The 16,500-nt window shown below is 54.8% G+C and overlaps 1 protein-coding gene across 5 annotated transcripts in view; it reads left to right on the forward strand.

Annotated features, from left to right (window-relative positions):
* The window catches only part of SLC29A3 (solute carrier family 29 member 3), a 43,343-nt gene that overhangs the window by 13,281 nt on the left and 13,562 nt on the right, over nucleotides 1-16,500 (forward strand). For all 5 annotated transcript variants that reach the window (XR_003797019.1, XR_003797017.1, XR_003797018.1 and 2 more), the window contains one exon: nucleotides 11,796-11,878. Coding sequence is in view for 2 of the 5 variants with exons in the window: in XM_029245125.1 (XP_029100958.1) it covers nucleotides 11,796-11,878 (83 nt within the window). In the remaining 3 variants the exon portion in view is untranslated. The remainder of the gene's footprint in view (nucleotides 1-11,795; nucleotides 11,879-16,500) is intronic.

Raw genomic sequence — 16,500 nt, forward strand, 5'->3', positions numbered from 1 at the left:
TTTTATTTTCTCCCTGTGTGCTCAGGGCCCCTGTCCACAGCTGCGCCCTGCTCCCTGGCCCTCCCAGGCTCTCGATCACTCCCCCTCTGCCTTCGGTTTTATTTCTTCCTGCACACATCCTTAGAATCTAGAGGTGATTTCCTCGACAAATTAGAACGCGGCCTGGGCCTTACATGCTCCAGAGTCTCCTTGACGTGATTGATCGTCTCGAGTACCCGGAGAGCAGAACCAAATTGTAGTCTTTGCCGGGCGCCTTCATTACAGGGCCATCTTCTGGGAGGGATCCGTGGTGGCAGCAGCGACCTGGGAGGCCATCTTGGGAGTCCCATGTGTGTGCACACACACGCACGCACGCATGCATCTGAGGCCTGTAGCAGCCTGTGGTTTCTGCCCACATGAACCCCCAAAGAAAAACAGCCTCCCTGTAGAGGAGAGGGCATGTTGGGTGAGGAAGTGCAGCTGGGTCTGCTCAGGACTGCCTCTTCCCGGTTGTTCTCCTGGGTTTCCTTCTACAGAGAGCAGCTGGAGCACCGCCAGGCCACCTCATTTTTTTTGTTTTTGTTTTTTGTCTACCGCTTCCTCTTTAGGCACATGCCACAGGGCCTGGTCCCTGTCCCTAGCCATCAGCCCTGGGTTGCTGATATGTGTCAGCCCTCAGGGGGCTGCAGAAGCTGAGGGGAGGTGGGGAATTTCCTTGGAAGGCCTCTTCCTCCTTGCCCTGGCCACATGATCAGGCTGCAGAAGAGGAAGGACAGGCTGGCCGAGCGTCAGCAGGGACCGAGCCCTGAATCAGCTCTCACTCCTCAGAGGTTGTGTGTGGACTTACAGGCTCCCTGTTTCTCTGACCTTTCCCTCTACCTGTTTCTGAGCCATCTCCCTGCCTACTAAGGTTCCAGCCTGAGGGTGCGTAGGGGGCACATAAAGATGCAGATCCAAGGCCTGCTTGCCCCTCAGGGACCTGGCGAGGGTGGGGTGGAAGGTCGACGGAAGTGATGCTGCCATTTTCCGTGCTCACCCTGCGTGGTGGAAAAACCTGGGGCTCAGGAGAGCTGGATTGTTTCTGACTCTTTGTCAAATTTGCGGGGCAACTTAGGGCTCCATTACCTTATTTAAGAAACTAGATTGAGGCTGGCAGACTTTTTCTAAAGGGCCAGAGGGTAAATGCTTTAGGTTTTGCGGGCCACAGGATCCCTGTTTAACAGGTGCTCAGCTCTGCCCTTGTAGAGTGAAAGCCACTGTGGATAATTCGTAAACAAAGGGGTGCAACTATTGTCCAGTATTTACAAAAAAAGAGGGTGGGCAGATTTGTCCCCAGGCCAGCCCTTTGCCAGGACTAGCCGCTCCCTTGTGGTTCTCCTCCTACGAGCGTTGTGAGATCCGTCATAGAGGTGCCCACCTGGCTTAATTTCTCTTCATAACACTTATCACTGCCTGACATATTGTCTGTTTATGCATTAGCCAGCTGTCTGCTTGACCAGAGCATCAGTTCCACGAAAGCAGGAACTTGGACTGAATCCCCTGTGAATAGCTATGGGGCTCAATAAGTATGAGCAGAGTGATGAGTTAATCAATAAGCATTCGCAGAGGGCCAGTCACGTGTCAGGGCTGGACTGCTGGCAGGGAGGGGCACGGGAGGAAGACCGTCGTCCCAGGATTAGACGCCGTGGCCCCATATTCAGGGGGGTGGAATCTCACTGTGGGGTCATTACTTTACCCGCACGCTCAGACTACACCGGAGCAGACTTCCTTCCCTGCCCCTGACCAGTCGAGTTGCTCAAGCCCGAAACTGAGGCGTTACCTTTATTTCCCTCTGTCTTTCCACCCCCACCTTCAGCCCATCAGCAAGTCTTGTCAATTCTACCTCTGAAACGTCTCAATCCCTCCAGTTCTCCCCTCCACGGTCTCAGCCTCGCTGGCCCCCAGGGCGCCCCCTTCAGTCGATTCTCCGTGGAGGCTGCAGAAGCGGTCTTGAAGACAAAACAGAGAAGCTGTCCACTGCGCCAAGTAAGGGGACAGAGGACTGGGTCTGGGCTGTGTGACTTTGGGCAAGTACCCGACCTCTCTGAGCCTCAGCGTCCTCCTCTGCAACATAGAGGGAGCAAAGACGTGATGAACACGCGGAACGGCACCGCGTGGTGGGGGCTTGGTGAATGGGTGCTGGTACCACGTTTCTCAGCTGTTTAGAATCCCACCTCCAAACTCCAACCCCAGCCTGGACACCCAGGCCCTGCCCATGCCCCCAGCCTGGTCCCCTCCTCTCTCCCTCACTCCCAGGATTCCAAAATCACCCTGGTTTTTCAGTTGCTTGAACACACCAAGCTCCTTCATGCCGCAGAGCCAGCTGTCTGCTGTTCCCTCTGTCCAGAAAGCTTTTCTCCTCACCCGTCACACAGCTTATCCTTGGGTCTCTGTTCACACATTACCATCTCACTACCCTCTCTAACATCAATCCCCCACGAGGCTCTATTTTACCCCCTTATTTGGTTTTCCTTTTTATCCCATTTGTTATAACTTGCAGTCTTTTTTTAAAACTTGTTGCTGCCTCATTTTTTGCCTCCCTCACTAGAGCACCCCAGCTCCAGCACACGTTGGGCAGATAGCAGGGGCTCGGCCATTACTTGTTGAGTAAGTGAGTGAGCTTTGGGGATCAACTACCTTTAACATTTCTTGAATGAATGAATGAGTGGATAAATGCATAGCCCCTGCCACCCGCCCCTCCCCTTCCGTTCATCCCATCCCCTCCTGCCAGGCGACCTGCTAGACCTGGCACTGGTCATATGGTTTTGCTGCTCAGAGGCCTTCCATAGCTCCCTAGTACCGTCTGGAGTAAACACCCCTCTTCAGCCTGCTACATGGGAGCACCCGTTAGCCTCCCTCACCCCCACGTGCCCCATCATTTAACCAAACTGGAGCTTGAGAAAGGGCCAAAAAGCTCCGAGGGGCCAGGAGGCCAGGCTACTGGCGGAGGGGGTGTCGCTGCTCGGCCCTTCTAGGCAGACAAGCACAGGACAGATGGGCTTGGCCTGTGGGTGAGGGGCTGTGGGCGGAGGAGGGAGCTGAGCAAAGGCGAGGGGAGAGCTGGGACCCGGGGGAGTGGACGTGAGCTGCAGTCAGGTGATGGGGACGCGGTGGGGGGGTGTGGCGGCAAATCATGGAGCTGGGGTGAGGGTAAAAGGGAAACCGAGGAAACTTTGAAGGGAGGACACTGAGAAAAGGAGGGAGGAACCATGCGGCCTCGGGTCTTGGGGGTTCTCTTGAAGGCTTCTGATTTGGGAGCTTGGAGCTTGGGCTCAGCAGGCCACCCAGGCGGAATGGCCCGCCGGCAGCGGAAAGCGTTCTGGAGTCAGGGAGTGACGCAGGCAGGCGTGGGGCGCCGTCAGAGCCGGGGGATGAACTCCCAGGGCAGGGCTGTAGCACCGGAAGGAGGGAGCTAATGAGGCCCCTCCGATAGCAGAGAGCGCAGGGGACTGAGCCGCCGAGGAGGGGGCCTGGAGGTGGCCCGTCAGTCCAGGAGGGGGCGCTGGAGGGAAGGTCCAGCGGTTTCCCGTGGCTGCTCCATTAACAAGCTACCACAACCCACGTGGTGTAGAGCAGCAGAAATTTTATTCTCACAGTTCTGGAGGCTAGAAGTCCAAAAGCAAGGCTCCAGCAGGACCGTGCTCCCCCTCTACCCCCTACAAAGACTCTGGGAAGAATCTTGCCTCCTCCAGGTTCCAGGGGCTCCCAGCGAGCCTTGGCTTCCCTTGGCGTGCGGCAGCACAACTCCAGTCTCGGCCTCTGCGTTCACTGGGCGCCCTCCCTGTGTGTCTGTCTCTGTGCCCTCTCCTTCTTGTAAGGACACTGGTCCTTGGATTTAGGGCTCACTCTGATCCAGTGTGACCTCGTCTTAACTAATTATATCTGCAAAGACCCTATTTCCAAATCAGGTCGCATTTGAGATTCTGTGTTGACGTGAATTTGGGGGGGACACAGTTCAGCCCATTATAGTGGATGGCATGTGGTGACAGGGGCCTGAGGGCTCAGACCAGGCGGTGGTTATGGGTGGGCTGCAAAGAGGACTCCTTGAAGGACTCTTTCTCCGGAGCCACCCAGGAGCGGGTAAGGCGTTCACAGTGAGGGCGGAGGCTGCATTTTAGGGAGTTTGGAGTGAAAGGATGGAGGGGCCTGGTGGCCAAAGACTGTGAAGTCAGAGAGGTTTATTTTCTTAGCCCAAGGGAGACCTGAGTGAGCCTCTTAGGCAGAAGAGTAGGAGGGAGCAGCAGTGAGGGAGCGAGAGAGGAAATGTGGGTGGGGAAGGTGAGGATTCGTGGTGGAGGAAGAGCACCTTCTTGCCCTGGAAAGCTTTACACAGAGGGGAGGGAGGGCAGGGGGGCTCATTCCAGAAAACCTCAGGAACTTTGCTTATCCTCTGGCAGGAGTTCCAAAGGAGGTGTGAAAGAAGATCACAGGCTGAGGAGGGCTTCCAAGCTACTGAAGAGCAAGATTTATAGTGGCCCCGGGGAGTCTGGGCCTGGAGAAGGCCTGAGAGTCCATGCTCAGGCCAAGCATCAGGGCTGATGTTAGAACAGCATGCAAAGGTCTCATGGGGCCTTCTCTCCTTGGAGTGGCTGGGTCATCTTTCCGGGCCTTACCTGTCTGGCTCTGACCCCAGCTTTGCTGTGCCCTTGGGCCCCTGGCTACCCCGTCACACCTCGGTGGATCTGGGCTCCTGTTTCCCTCACCTCTCTGAGCCCTGGAACAGGCATTGCCCCTCCCTGCTCATCCAGGCCCCCAGCCACAAACCCCTTAGTTTTCTGAGGCCGGTGCCCCAAACAGGGGGCCTTAGAAGCCACAGACAGGACGCCACCTGCACCCCTCGCGGGGACACCGGCCCTCTGCTCACTTCTTGGCCTGCCCAGGAGTGACTGTGACCAGTGCCAGGGTGGAGGCGCTTCCCCTGCAGCATCCCGGGCACAGAACTCAGCTCTGGGCTGTCCGAAGGCAGCAAGTTTGCAATGGCAAAAGCTATTCTTGGCTCCAGCCTGCTCGCTGCTGCTAATTTCATGCTCCTGTGATCCAGGTAATGCTTTGCTGCCTCGAGCTGCCACTCCCCAGGCTTGAATCGCTTTTTCTCGCCCCGCAGGAGCCCAGCTGCCTCCGCTGTGCTCTTGAGGTGGGGGCCACGCAAAGCTGCCTCTCAAGCCGCTGGGCAGCCGGCCCCAAGCTAGGTGGCCGCGGCTCGTGACTAATTTGCTGCACTTATTTCAAAGTGCGCAAATGGCATTCGGGGCAGAGGAAGCTTACCCAGGGCCTGCCAGAGATAAACGGGCTCATTTCGGGGCCTCCCTGCCTGAAGAAACCTCCTTCCCTGGACTCTGAGCTCAGAATTAAATTCTTCCAGAAGAGATGCTTAGCACGGAGGCTCTCAGCGTGGAGGAGAGGAAATGCTCCCCGACGTAAAATGCGCCTCACATCTGGCCAGCTGGCTCTGCTGGGTTTTTAGATTGTGTTTGAAGAGCATCTCTCCCCCTTCCTGGTGTTCACAAGATAGGCTAGAGGGTCACGGACGGAAATGGTTCCTTCCTCTCCACTGCAAGTGGATCAATGCCCTGTGTCGCAGCCACAGGGCTGCTCCACACCGACCTGCCGCCTGGGGGCCGCTGGCACCTAGCGCCCCCGGGCGGGCTCTGTCCACGCTCTGGGTTTTGATCCCCGCCCCCACCCGTCCTGGGGCGTTCTGCTGGGGTTTGCGTGGTCAGGAGAGAAGCTGGAAGCCTGCGCAGTGCTTCCCAACTACAGTGTCCTCCTTCACATGGCGTGTGCTTATCAGCAGGCCGTGTCCGTCCATTTCGGCGGCTGGCAGGAGTGGGGGCTTTTCTCTCGATCTTTATTTTTTTGTGTGTGATGTTTACTGCTACTCCGATCTACAGGCCTGAGGAAATGCAGAAGGGAATGGATGGTGGGGTTTAAGGAAAAGAGAGAGTTAACAGGCAGAGGGGAGAACTCAAGCCCCATCATTTCTGGCTGGGGCAGAGGGAAGACGCCACCCTGATGGACCCTTTGATCCCGCGGGCTGGTCCCAGCTCACTGCTGGGAAGGCATGTGGGCTGCCAGTCCCGGCCTCTGGGGCAGCCAGTGACATGCTGTAATCCCAGTGATGGTGTTTGGGTTTGTGTGACTGTGAGGCAGGCGGCCTCAGCTACGGCGGCTCTTACGTTTGTGGAGCGATGATAACGATCTCCCCATCCCACCCCTGCCCTGCATCAGAAAATCCTGCCACCAGCACTCTCCAAGTGTGCACCTCTGTGCAATTCATCCACCTCTGTTAACTTCAAGCTTCTTGTCTGTGAAATGGGAGCAATCCCAGTTCTGACTTGCTCTTACACGCTGAGTTAAGAGCAAATGGACTGGGGTCTGTGCAGGCCACATGTGAGCAGTTTTGTTCAAATGTCAATAACCTGGTACTGTGCAGGGCTTCCGTGTCCATTGGATTACCTGGCAAGTGCCAAAGAGGACCTTTGATGTTACCTTTGCCAGATGCCGAGCCCTAGGTAATTGCAGAGTGCAGGGGAGATACTGGAGGGCAGGGGGATTAGACTAGACATTCAAGGAGCAGAAGTTTCCCTCTTTGTTCCTCAGAGCTGGGCTCGCCTCACATTGAGTTGGAGAATTCCGAATGGTGGGGCCGCGCTCTCTCCTCAGCACCCCGAGGGGCAGGGGCAGGTGCTGGGGCTACATTCCTGCCTCTCTGCCCTGTGTTTGGATTGAATGGATCACAGGGTGCCTTTCTGTCTCAGTGCAGTAGATTCCTGTGGGTGCTGAGGAAAGCCTCAGGGTGGTCTGTTCCGACAAACGAGCTGGGGTTAGAGTCCTGAGTGGCAAAGAAGCATCCATCCCCGCCTTTGCAGGTGCTCTTCCCGCCTCTTGGAATGCCATTTCTCTCTCCACCAGCAACACCTCCCCATATCTGTCTGGCAAACTTCCCCCCATCTTTCAGGCTACAGTCCAAGATGGCCTCCTATGGGAAGCCCCACCCACCCCCGCAAACTCCCTCCTTCCCTCCCCTCCCCTCCCTTGTATCCACTGTTCTACAGCTGCAGGATTGCACCAGACTACGTGCTGCCTAAGGGCATCAGGCGCCCTTTCCTGTCTGTTTTATACGCCAAACCACCAGCACGATGTTGGGCACACAGTGAACAGAGGAGTGGGTAGAACAGGAAGGGATGCTGATGTGGATGGACAGTGGCCACTCAGCCAGGCTGAGGGCTGTGGGATTACCAGCCTCTGGGTCTCCCGCCTCCTGGGGCAGGCAGACCTGCTTGGGGACCTTTCATCATCTCATAAAGTCCTGCCCTGCTACACCCACCCACCTTCCAGCCCTGCCTTCTTCCTGAATCAGATACGGTCTCCCACCTGCAATTATGTCAGGCCCAAACTGACCCCCATGAGCTGTGTAAGCAGGGCTGCCGTGCTGCACAGCTCTGCGGAGCTCCATTCATGTCGCCGTCCACGTGACTGGTCCCCCTGGGGTTGTGCACAGCACAGCCTCCACTGTCACAGGAGGGGGCCCAGTGCCATTGCCTTCCTCCACTCCTCCGAGATCGGAGTCCTTGGTGTCCTTGGGTTTACCTCTGGAGGTAGAGGCTGCAGACTTGTTGCAGGGTGCCTGGTGGGATAAATAACAACAGAGCCTTCTGAGGGAACTCTCAGGAATCGGTCCCAAGTGGAGGTGAATCATGGTGTGAATTATCCCCAAACATTGCATTACGTAAAATCACCCTGTGGGATGGAGATTTCAGATTTCTTCGGAGGGGGCAGCACTGTTACCATTCTGACTGCGATGCGTTTGAACCAGTATTCCGACGTCTTCACATTTCCTTGAGTAAACTGGGAGAAGGTAACCTCAACAGGCCTTGGAAGCAAATGAGACGAACCCAGGAAGTGAGTACCAGCTGCAAGTCTGCAATGTGTGGGATCGGGAATTGAACATAGGGCCTTTGCTGTTGGATGTTTTTAGAAAGGAGCCTGAGGCAGCACCTTACCTGTGATACTCCGTGGGGAGTGCAGTCCTAGGGAAGTAAGAGTGAGGGAAAGGGAAGTGAGGCAGGGATGGAAGAGAACAGATAGAGGCTGTGGTATCACTGTGCTGGCCACAGCTTTGCAACTAAACACAGCTGCTTGCTCAGGCACACGGGATGTCTCCCGAGGAGCCACGTGGAGCCACCACATTTTAGAACACATGTGGTGGAGGGGGGTGAGGAAGGAAAGACAAGCAATGTGTCTCTAGTCTCCTTCCCATCTCCTCTCAATGGTTGAAGCCTACCTTGTGGGTGGGGCTTTGCCTCCCCCACCCTTCAGAGAGGGTCACCCGGCCCCTCCCAGAGCCACCCAGGGAGCAAGAGCCTCTGCGAGCACAGCCCAAGCAGTACGCAGGCTCAGGGGTCTCTCCTTGGCAGCTGGCCCCCCTGCTGGTGGCGGCAGTGGCTTTATGACCACGTGGGACCAAGTAGCAAGGCAAATGGCCTAAGGGGCGGGTGAGGTGAGCAGATCTGGGGTGGCACGTAAACTAAGTCCAGTTTCTTGAAATCAGTGCATGCTGCTTGCAAAAATGATCCTAATTTTAGCCAAGGATTTGGAGAGGAAAGGCTAGGGGGACTGATGTGGTCGGCAAGCATAACCTTCGTTCCCCTCGTGGGCAGGCACGTCGGTCCTCATGTCTGGCAAGAAGTTGAATAAAATCATGGTCAGCTCTCTCTGCCTTCATCAAGGAACTGAATTTAAATTGCAACAGGAAGGCTGCGATATTCAGAAAAAACCCATTACTAGGAACTCAGCTATCCCAAACCCTCACTAAATAGGAACCTACTGCTGCAGAACAGAAAACTACCAACGTAGCAGCTTACAGCAACACACGTTTGTTATCTCACAGTATCTGTAGGCCAGGAGTCTGGGCACAGCCTAACCCAGGCTTCTGCTCAGGGTCTCACTGGCTGCAGTAAGGGGTAGCCAAGGCTGCAGTCTCACTGGAGGCTCAGCTGGAGAAGGATCACTTCCAGGCTTACTTGGGTTGTTGGCAGAACTCAGTTCCTTGTGGTTGTAGGACTGAGAGCTTCAGTTTCTTGCTGGGTATTGGCCAGAAACCACTCTCAGCGACTAGGGGTCACCTGCAGTCGTTGCCACGTGGGTTTCCTTAGCCTGGCCCCCTGCCTTCTCCAAGCCGTCAAGGGAGGAAAAAAAGAGTCCAGCAAGATGGGTACCACCATCTCATGTAACATAATCCCATCCACATAATTGTGTATACCTGTCACCTTTGCCATGTTCTGTCAGTTAGAAGCAAGTCCAGGCAGGTCCCAGCCACACTCAGCAGAGGGGATGATACAAGGGCATGAACACAGGAGGCTGGGATCATGGGGGCCACCCTAAGAGCCTGCCCACCACACCTCATTTTGCTAGAACTCTGCTTATAAGCAAAAGCAGCAAATAAGTCAAAACCACCACATGTTTGTATCAGGAATTAAGTTTAAAAAAAAAAGCTCTGTGGTATGTGCTGATTCCACCTGTGTCACTAACCACAGCTCCCGGATCTGAACCAGTAGAAAGATGACCCAGGGTCAAGTCCGTTCTTCCCCTGCCTCTGCGCCCCACCCTGCCCCCCGACCACGTGCCCTTTGTAAAGCAGAGAAATGGGCTCAATCAACAGAAAGGGGGCTCCTAGCCTTACCCAGTTGTCAATATTTAAAAAGCTTTTCCAACATTAAAAGGAACTTCTTCTGCTTAAATATCAACAAACCAGAACATTCAATTACCTAGAAAATCCCCATTCCTAAAATGTTCAAGTAACCTGAGCCTGCTTGAAAAAACAAAGACAGAGCTTCTGCATCCCACGTGATGACGGTTTATAGAGTTGCCACAAAATGAACAGCCACTGAAGGAAGGCTGTCATGAGGAACTCAGATTTGCGGCAGTCCTGGCCCCCACCTGCAGCTGTCTCTTCCTTGGGGCCCTTTTCCTTTGCTTCCAGCTGCCCATCGCCTGCCTGGCCTCACCTACGCCCAGCCACTATGTCAAGGAGTAATTGACTGAGTGCCTCGGACCAGTCCAGGCTCCACTGAACCCATCAGGCTAGGACAATGCAGTGGCCCCTCAAAGGAGGAAGGCTATTTCTAAGGCTCATGGTTGATGGACCACAGTAGCTGTGATTATCATTTTAATTGCAAGGCCATCACAATCTTATATTCAGGGTGTGGCTATCAGAGGCCACAAAGCACTCTGCAGCCTTAAAAACAGACTGTGGAGACGGTCTGTGCTTCAGACTAGAAGTGGCCCATTATGACATCTTTCTTTCTTGGCCTCCACATTGCAGTCAGACTCTCCCAGAAAGGAAAGATCTTACCCTCCCTGTTAAGGTCTGACACAAATCCCACCTCCTCTGGGATCTTTTCCCCAAACCATATTCATTGCCATTCTCTCCAGGACTCAGCCCCCTCGTCCTACTTCCCTACCCAGAACTCCCTTAGAACTCACTGCTCCTACCACTGATTTGACAACAACCCCCCACAGAATTCTGACAGCTCTCCCTGCGGTGTTCTGAGACATTAAAAAACCTCACACTCTATCTTACACTCCCAATAGGACACCCCGTTCTTAACAGGGAAGAAGCATGTCTTAAACTCTGCAGAGATCCTACAATTGCCCGAGCTGTTTGCCCATTGGCAAGATTTTTGCACACATTGTTCTTGGTACTTGGCACATTTGTACTCAAAATAGTTCCCCAGTTAAGTTCAATTTTGTAAACTTTCCAGAGTACTCACAGCTCTTTTATTTTTTAGGGTAAAGAATATCATTCGTATAAAGCCCTTGTACTTGCACACGATATGCTTAATACATGGAAGCTGTTTTCACGGCTTAGAACCCATTGTCATGACTTGACATGTCATGGTTTGACATAAAAGGACCAAAGCCAAGATGTGTCAGCCTTTCCAGTGTTTTGGCTTTTTGTTCGACACGTATATTGAGGGGTGAGGTACACTCAGTAAAACCTACCCTAGTGAGTGGACAATTCCCTGAGCTTTGAAAAATGCATGAAGTTGCCACTCAGCTTCCTCAGCTGAAAGTTGCAGCACATGTTGATCAGGAGTCTTCGTCTTTTCTGTGGTCTCATGCACTCTTTGTCTATAACACTGTCGGGCTACTTCCAGGAAAATGCCCTTTTTCCTCATCTTGGCCAGACTAAGAGCCACTTCCCAAAGCGGCTTTGACCTTGGGTAGCAGCTCTGTTGAAGGAGCAAATCCAGAGTCGGAACAGAGTTTCTCTGCAAGGATCAGGGCCCCATGTATTTCTAACAGGCCTCACTTGGTTGCGAGAATGTGAGAATGGGGATGAGTCACAACAAAACCCATCTGGATATCTCTGAAATTTGACAATGGGCTAAGATGACTGATAGGATAAAATTTTTCTTTAAACAAACGTACATACAAGTCCTGTCTCCATTGCCTCAGACGTGGGTGGAACAGGTAGGATGGGTGGGAGCATGGGCTGCAGAGCGTTAGTGCAGGGACAAAGTCCTACCCTTCCTTATGTCCCCAGCACTTAGCATAGCTCATTGATGGTATCTGTTGTGTGACCGAGTGAGTGGTCTTAGGTTAGAGATGGGGCAAGACCATGCCATCTCGGGGTGGACTTACCCATCACTCGTAGGTGTCTAAAGACAGTGGGTAGAAGACCCACCAAGAGGGGCCCTGTCCATGCTCTCAGGTGGGGCCCCTCCCCTCCATCCTGAGTGACCTCAGCGGACTCCTCACTTCTGTGATTGCAGAACTACTTTGAGAGCTACCTGGCCGTTGCCTCCACTGTACCCTCCGTGCTGTGCCTCCTGGTGAATTTCCTGCTTGTCAACAGGTAGGCCACTTTCCTCCCTCTCCGAGGCCCCTGACCTTCACCTCCAGCCTCATCCACTCCCCTTTGGTCCACAGTTGCTTCTCTTCTCCTGGCTTACATGTGTCCACTAAAGTAGGAAGCAGGCAGTTCAGACTCCTCCATGAAGACTGAGAGATCGGTTACCTGGGGCCCTGCCTATGGAATGCCCGGTCAGGGAGCCACACGCTGCCACATGGGGTCAGAGCTGACTGTCAACAGCTGCCTGGGCCGCAGGGACACCACAGATGGTGGGTGGGGCCCGGGGAGCAAGGTTTGTGGAGGCTGGTCTTCCAAGCCTTTCTGAGAGCCATCGAAAGTTAAGAGCCTGGGGACTTCCCTGGTGGTCCAATGGTTAGGACTCTGTGCTTCCAACGCAGGGGCCACGGATTCGATCCCCGTTCTGTCAGGGAACTAAGATCCCACATGCCACGTGGAGCGGTCAAAAAAAAGAACAAAAACATCAGAGCTAGAAGTTAAGAGTCTGGCACCCCACCACCCTGGCTCTCACTATATGGGAACGGGTCACTCAGTGCTCAGTGCCAAGCTGGTAACAGCAGCTCATGAGTCGACCGCCTATGGGGGAGGTCAGTGGGCGACTTCTGACACAGCATTTGTGAAGGGTGGGATGCACTGTGGAAGAAGGAATGATTTAGGAGATAGCCCGTGGCCCTTTCACCCCACTGGGTGACTGGTGCCATCCGTTCTCCATTTAGGTTTACAGGGGTAACAGCCTGAGCTACTTTGCCTGCATTTCCCCTAAGCTATCATTAGCTGATAAAGGTAGCTACGTTGTGATTCAGAAACTTGGGCATCTCTTGGGCACGGCCTACTGCAACCTTAGGTCGCTGGTGGCAAACCTGTTTTACCCAACTCTGCTCAGTTTGTAGTGACTACCTGGATCTCTGCTTGAACAGGATTCTACGGCAGGTCTGACACTCCTCAGGGAGTGTGCTGTGATTGATTATTGATGTCTGTTCTGAGTCCAGGAGGAGACAGGGCAGCGCATGTGCCTCAGGTGTGCTAAGCCTGAAGAGACCAGTCTTTCCAAACATATTACGTTGTGGGGTTATTCCAATAATCTGTTGTTGCAGAAAAATGATCCCAGAGCATGGTGGCTGAAAACACTACCACTGTCTCTCGTGGTTCTGGGAGTCAGCAGGCTCACCTGGCAGCTCTGGTTGGCCCTCTCTCATGTGGCTGTAGGCAGCTGGGGCCTCCGCGGGGCACCTCTCTCTCCGTCTGTCTCTGTCCCTCCCCTCGGTCTCTCGCAGGTAGCAGGACTTTTCATGTTGTGGCTGAAGAGCAGGCGCCCCAAGAGAGCAAGGCAGACGCTGCATGGTTTTGGTAACCTAGTCTCTGCAGTCACATACTGTCCCTTCTGCCCACTCAGTTTTAAGGGACCAGGGACCGCACCTTTCAATGGAAGGAATGTCAAAGAATTTTGCACGCCTCTTAAAACCAAAGTGAAGGCTGGACGAGCAAGAGGGAGGATGGTCTGAGACGGCCTGGGGGCCGAAAGCCAGCTGGCCCCTAACCTGCCTGCTCTTGCCTGTCCCTGGCACACGGGGCTACGGTCAGTGTCCTGGCAGGAGGAACGCAGCCTCCAGAGATCACGCCCAGAAGGAGGCAGGGGATGGAGTTATGAGCCGGGTAGAGCTGGGTCCCTGGCAGTGACTCAGAAGAGAAGGTATGAGGAAAGGAAGGGCATGCAAGAAGAGGACGACAAGGAAGAGGTGACGGAGCCATGGCGGTGGGCAGTCCCTCGGCCTCTCGCCGCCCTGTCTCCTTTCCAGGCCGCTATCGTGATCCTCTGTCCAAAGTGGAGGTCAGGAGATGCGCGCAGGACCACAGTGCCAGGAAGGGCTGGCCTGAGCTGGCGTCTTACCTGGCACTGCCCGCTCTGTGGTCGTGAGGTCCAGCAGGCCGGAAGCCAGCCGGGACTGGGGATCAGCGGCAGCGGGGAAGGCCCAGCCTCAGGGCCCTGGGCGAATAATCTCTGATCATCGCAGTTAGCATTCCCAGCACTCAGAGCCCTCGGAGGCATTCTCTGCTTTAATCTGCAGTGGCCAAGAGCGGCAGATTTATTCCCCTGTTTTACAGATGGGCAAACAGGCTGACAGAGGTGACCTGCCCAAGGTCATGTGGCCATCAAGAGGTTGGAGGCAGGATTGAACTGGGACCCTTCTCCCCCCACATCTGTGCGTGGAACCTCTGGGCCCCCTGCCGCCTAGTTCTCCAGCTTCGCGGGACCCCTCCCTGCAGCCAGAGCTGCATCTCAGGCTTTATAAGCGGGAGCCCGTTTCTGCCCTGGCTTCAGGCTACTGGAGGGAAAGAGGTGGTGAAGAAGGTCTGGGTCTGTCTGCAGTGGGCACTGCCCTCCCGAGCATGGCTGGGAGCTGGCTCTGAGGGCTCAGTGTTACAGGGCGTCCTCCAGAAGGGTCCTGCCCACGCCAGGGCCTGCCTGTGCCCTTTCCCGGCTCCAGGAGAGGGGTGAGGGCCATGTGGAAAATGCTCCCAGCCTCTGTCTGTTTCTGGATTGTGGGAAGATGGTTTGGAGCTAAGCTGTTTTCTATTTAATGTGCGAGATTGAAATGTCCCCTTTTCTCCCCTCCTGGAGAACCCTGGCTTTATCTAAGCGGCTCATCCATAATCGCCAAGTGTTTTATTATGTTAAATCTGTAGCATCATAAATACTTATGAGGAGGATTTACATTTTGGAGACTTATGAAGAAATCAGTCCCCTGGGGTCCTGAGCCCTCGTGAGCAAGGGAGGGAAGCTGGCAGCCTGGGTACATCTGGCAGCCCTCTCCAAGAATCTCATATCACTATGACCTGCCCCAGGGTCCCAGGGCTGGAGCTGTCACTTCAGACATCCCCTGTGCCAGAGCAGAGCCACCAAGCCTAGGGCAGCACTTGTCTAGACTTTCCCTAAAATCCCAACAGTGTTACCACCCCCTGGGCCGCTGTCCAGGTGGAAGAAGCAGAGAGTAAGGCAGTGTGCCCCCCACTAGTGGATATGGGGTGGACTTGCACGGGCACATTTTATAAAGCTTTACAAGCATTGACAATAGCCCCAGGCAAGACCCCTGAGGGCTTGGAGCCCCTGCAGGGAAGCTCCAGCTGAGAGTGGGTTCTGCAGCTGGCAACTAGCTGGCGAGGAGGAGACCTGTGCAGGTCAGGGATGTGACCCGGGGCGGAGGGGGGGGCATAGCTGGGAGCTGCGTTGCTTTTGTGATGCACTTGGTGTTTACCTCCTCCTCTCTCACTCTGCCCTCCTCTCCCTGCCCTGGGGGTGCCTGGGTAAGAAGTCCCCCAGCTCTCTCCAAAGCAACTTTCCTGTTCAGGCAACTACTTAACCTTGTTTTGACAGGCACAGAGAGCTTCTGGGGTGCCAGCAGCATTCCTGGGGGGGACCTTTCCTGCGTTGCATCTGGGAGGAGGTGGTTGGAGACAGAGGCCATTCCCAAAGCTGGCTGGGATCGCTGCTGCTGTTTCCAGCTGTCTCCCTGCCATGCTGGGGGGGTCAAAAAGCAGAGCGTGAAGGGGAGCTTGAGGCCCAGCGTGCACTGCTGGGACCCCTTAGTTATCAATCTGTGCATCCAGCAGGTGTTTACCAGGTGCCTGCCAGGCCCTATGCCAGCCCTGGGGGTGAGAACGAGACGGGGCCCTGTCCCTGTGCCGCTTCTCACGTCTTCTAGTCTGTCCTTCGCCGCCTTCTTGCCCCAAGGAACTGCTAAAACTTTGGGGCATTGGTCCCCAGCCTTTCTCTCCACTTGAATTTTTTCAGATTTAGAAGCATAAACTGGAAGAAACCTGAACTTTTTCTTGTCCCACCTCTTCTTTTTCAAGGAAACTGAGGCCCAGAAAGGTTGAATATTTGCCTGGGGTCACACAGTGAATTGGTGGCAGAGTTGGCAGGGTTTCTGTCTCTGGACTCAGGCTCTGTGCCCCTGTGGCTCTTATCTTTGGGGTGGGTGGGGAAGCTGCAGCTCCTGGGAGAGAGTTGGGCTGGGGGGTTTGTGTGACAGGGTTGAGTGTGTAGCATCACCCTGAGCATCAGAGTAAGGCCTGACCACCAGCCTTCAGGGCACCTGGTATGCATTTAAAATAGGTACTAAGGGGCCCCTGGGGTCCAGGTGCTCACCTGACTGCCCACCAGCTCCTGCCCAGGCCAAGTCCCCTGCAGACCCTGGGAAGATGTGTCTTGATGTGGAGTTTCTCAGAAGCAGACCCTGGAAAAAGGATTCAAGTGCAGGTAGTTTATTTGGGGGGCCACAATAGGAGAAGGGGGGAGACTGGGAAGGGCTGGCAGCCAGTAAAGGAAGCCTTATCAAGCCAGCTCCCATAGAAGGTGACCGAGCTTCGGCTGCTCAGAACTCTGGCAGCCAGTGTGGAACACACCTGAGGGGGTGGGAGCTGGGGTATTTATCCACCCACTTCCCCATCATTGGCTGAAGGCTGTTCTTGGGAGGTGTTAATCAATCACCTGTCACTTGCAACCTGCTTCCTGGTAAGAGGGGAGGGCAGGAGGGCAGGGCACCCATTGCTCAGGGGTGGAGTCTCTCTGTCGCTCCCCAACTGGAAACCCTGATGTGCCTCTACGT

The sequence above is a fragment of the Monodon monoceros genome, unplaced genomic scaffold (genome assembly GCF_005190385.1).
Source record: "Monodon monoceros isolate NGI ecotype Baffin Bay Population unplaced genomic scaffold, NGI_Narwhal_1 Super_Scaffold_4, whole genome shotgun sequence".
In the NCBI taxonomy this organism is placed as follows: domain Eukaryota; kingdom Metazoa; phylum Chordata; class Mammalia; order Artiodactyla; family Monodontidae; genus Monodon; species Monodon monoceros.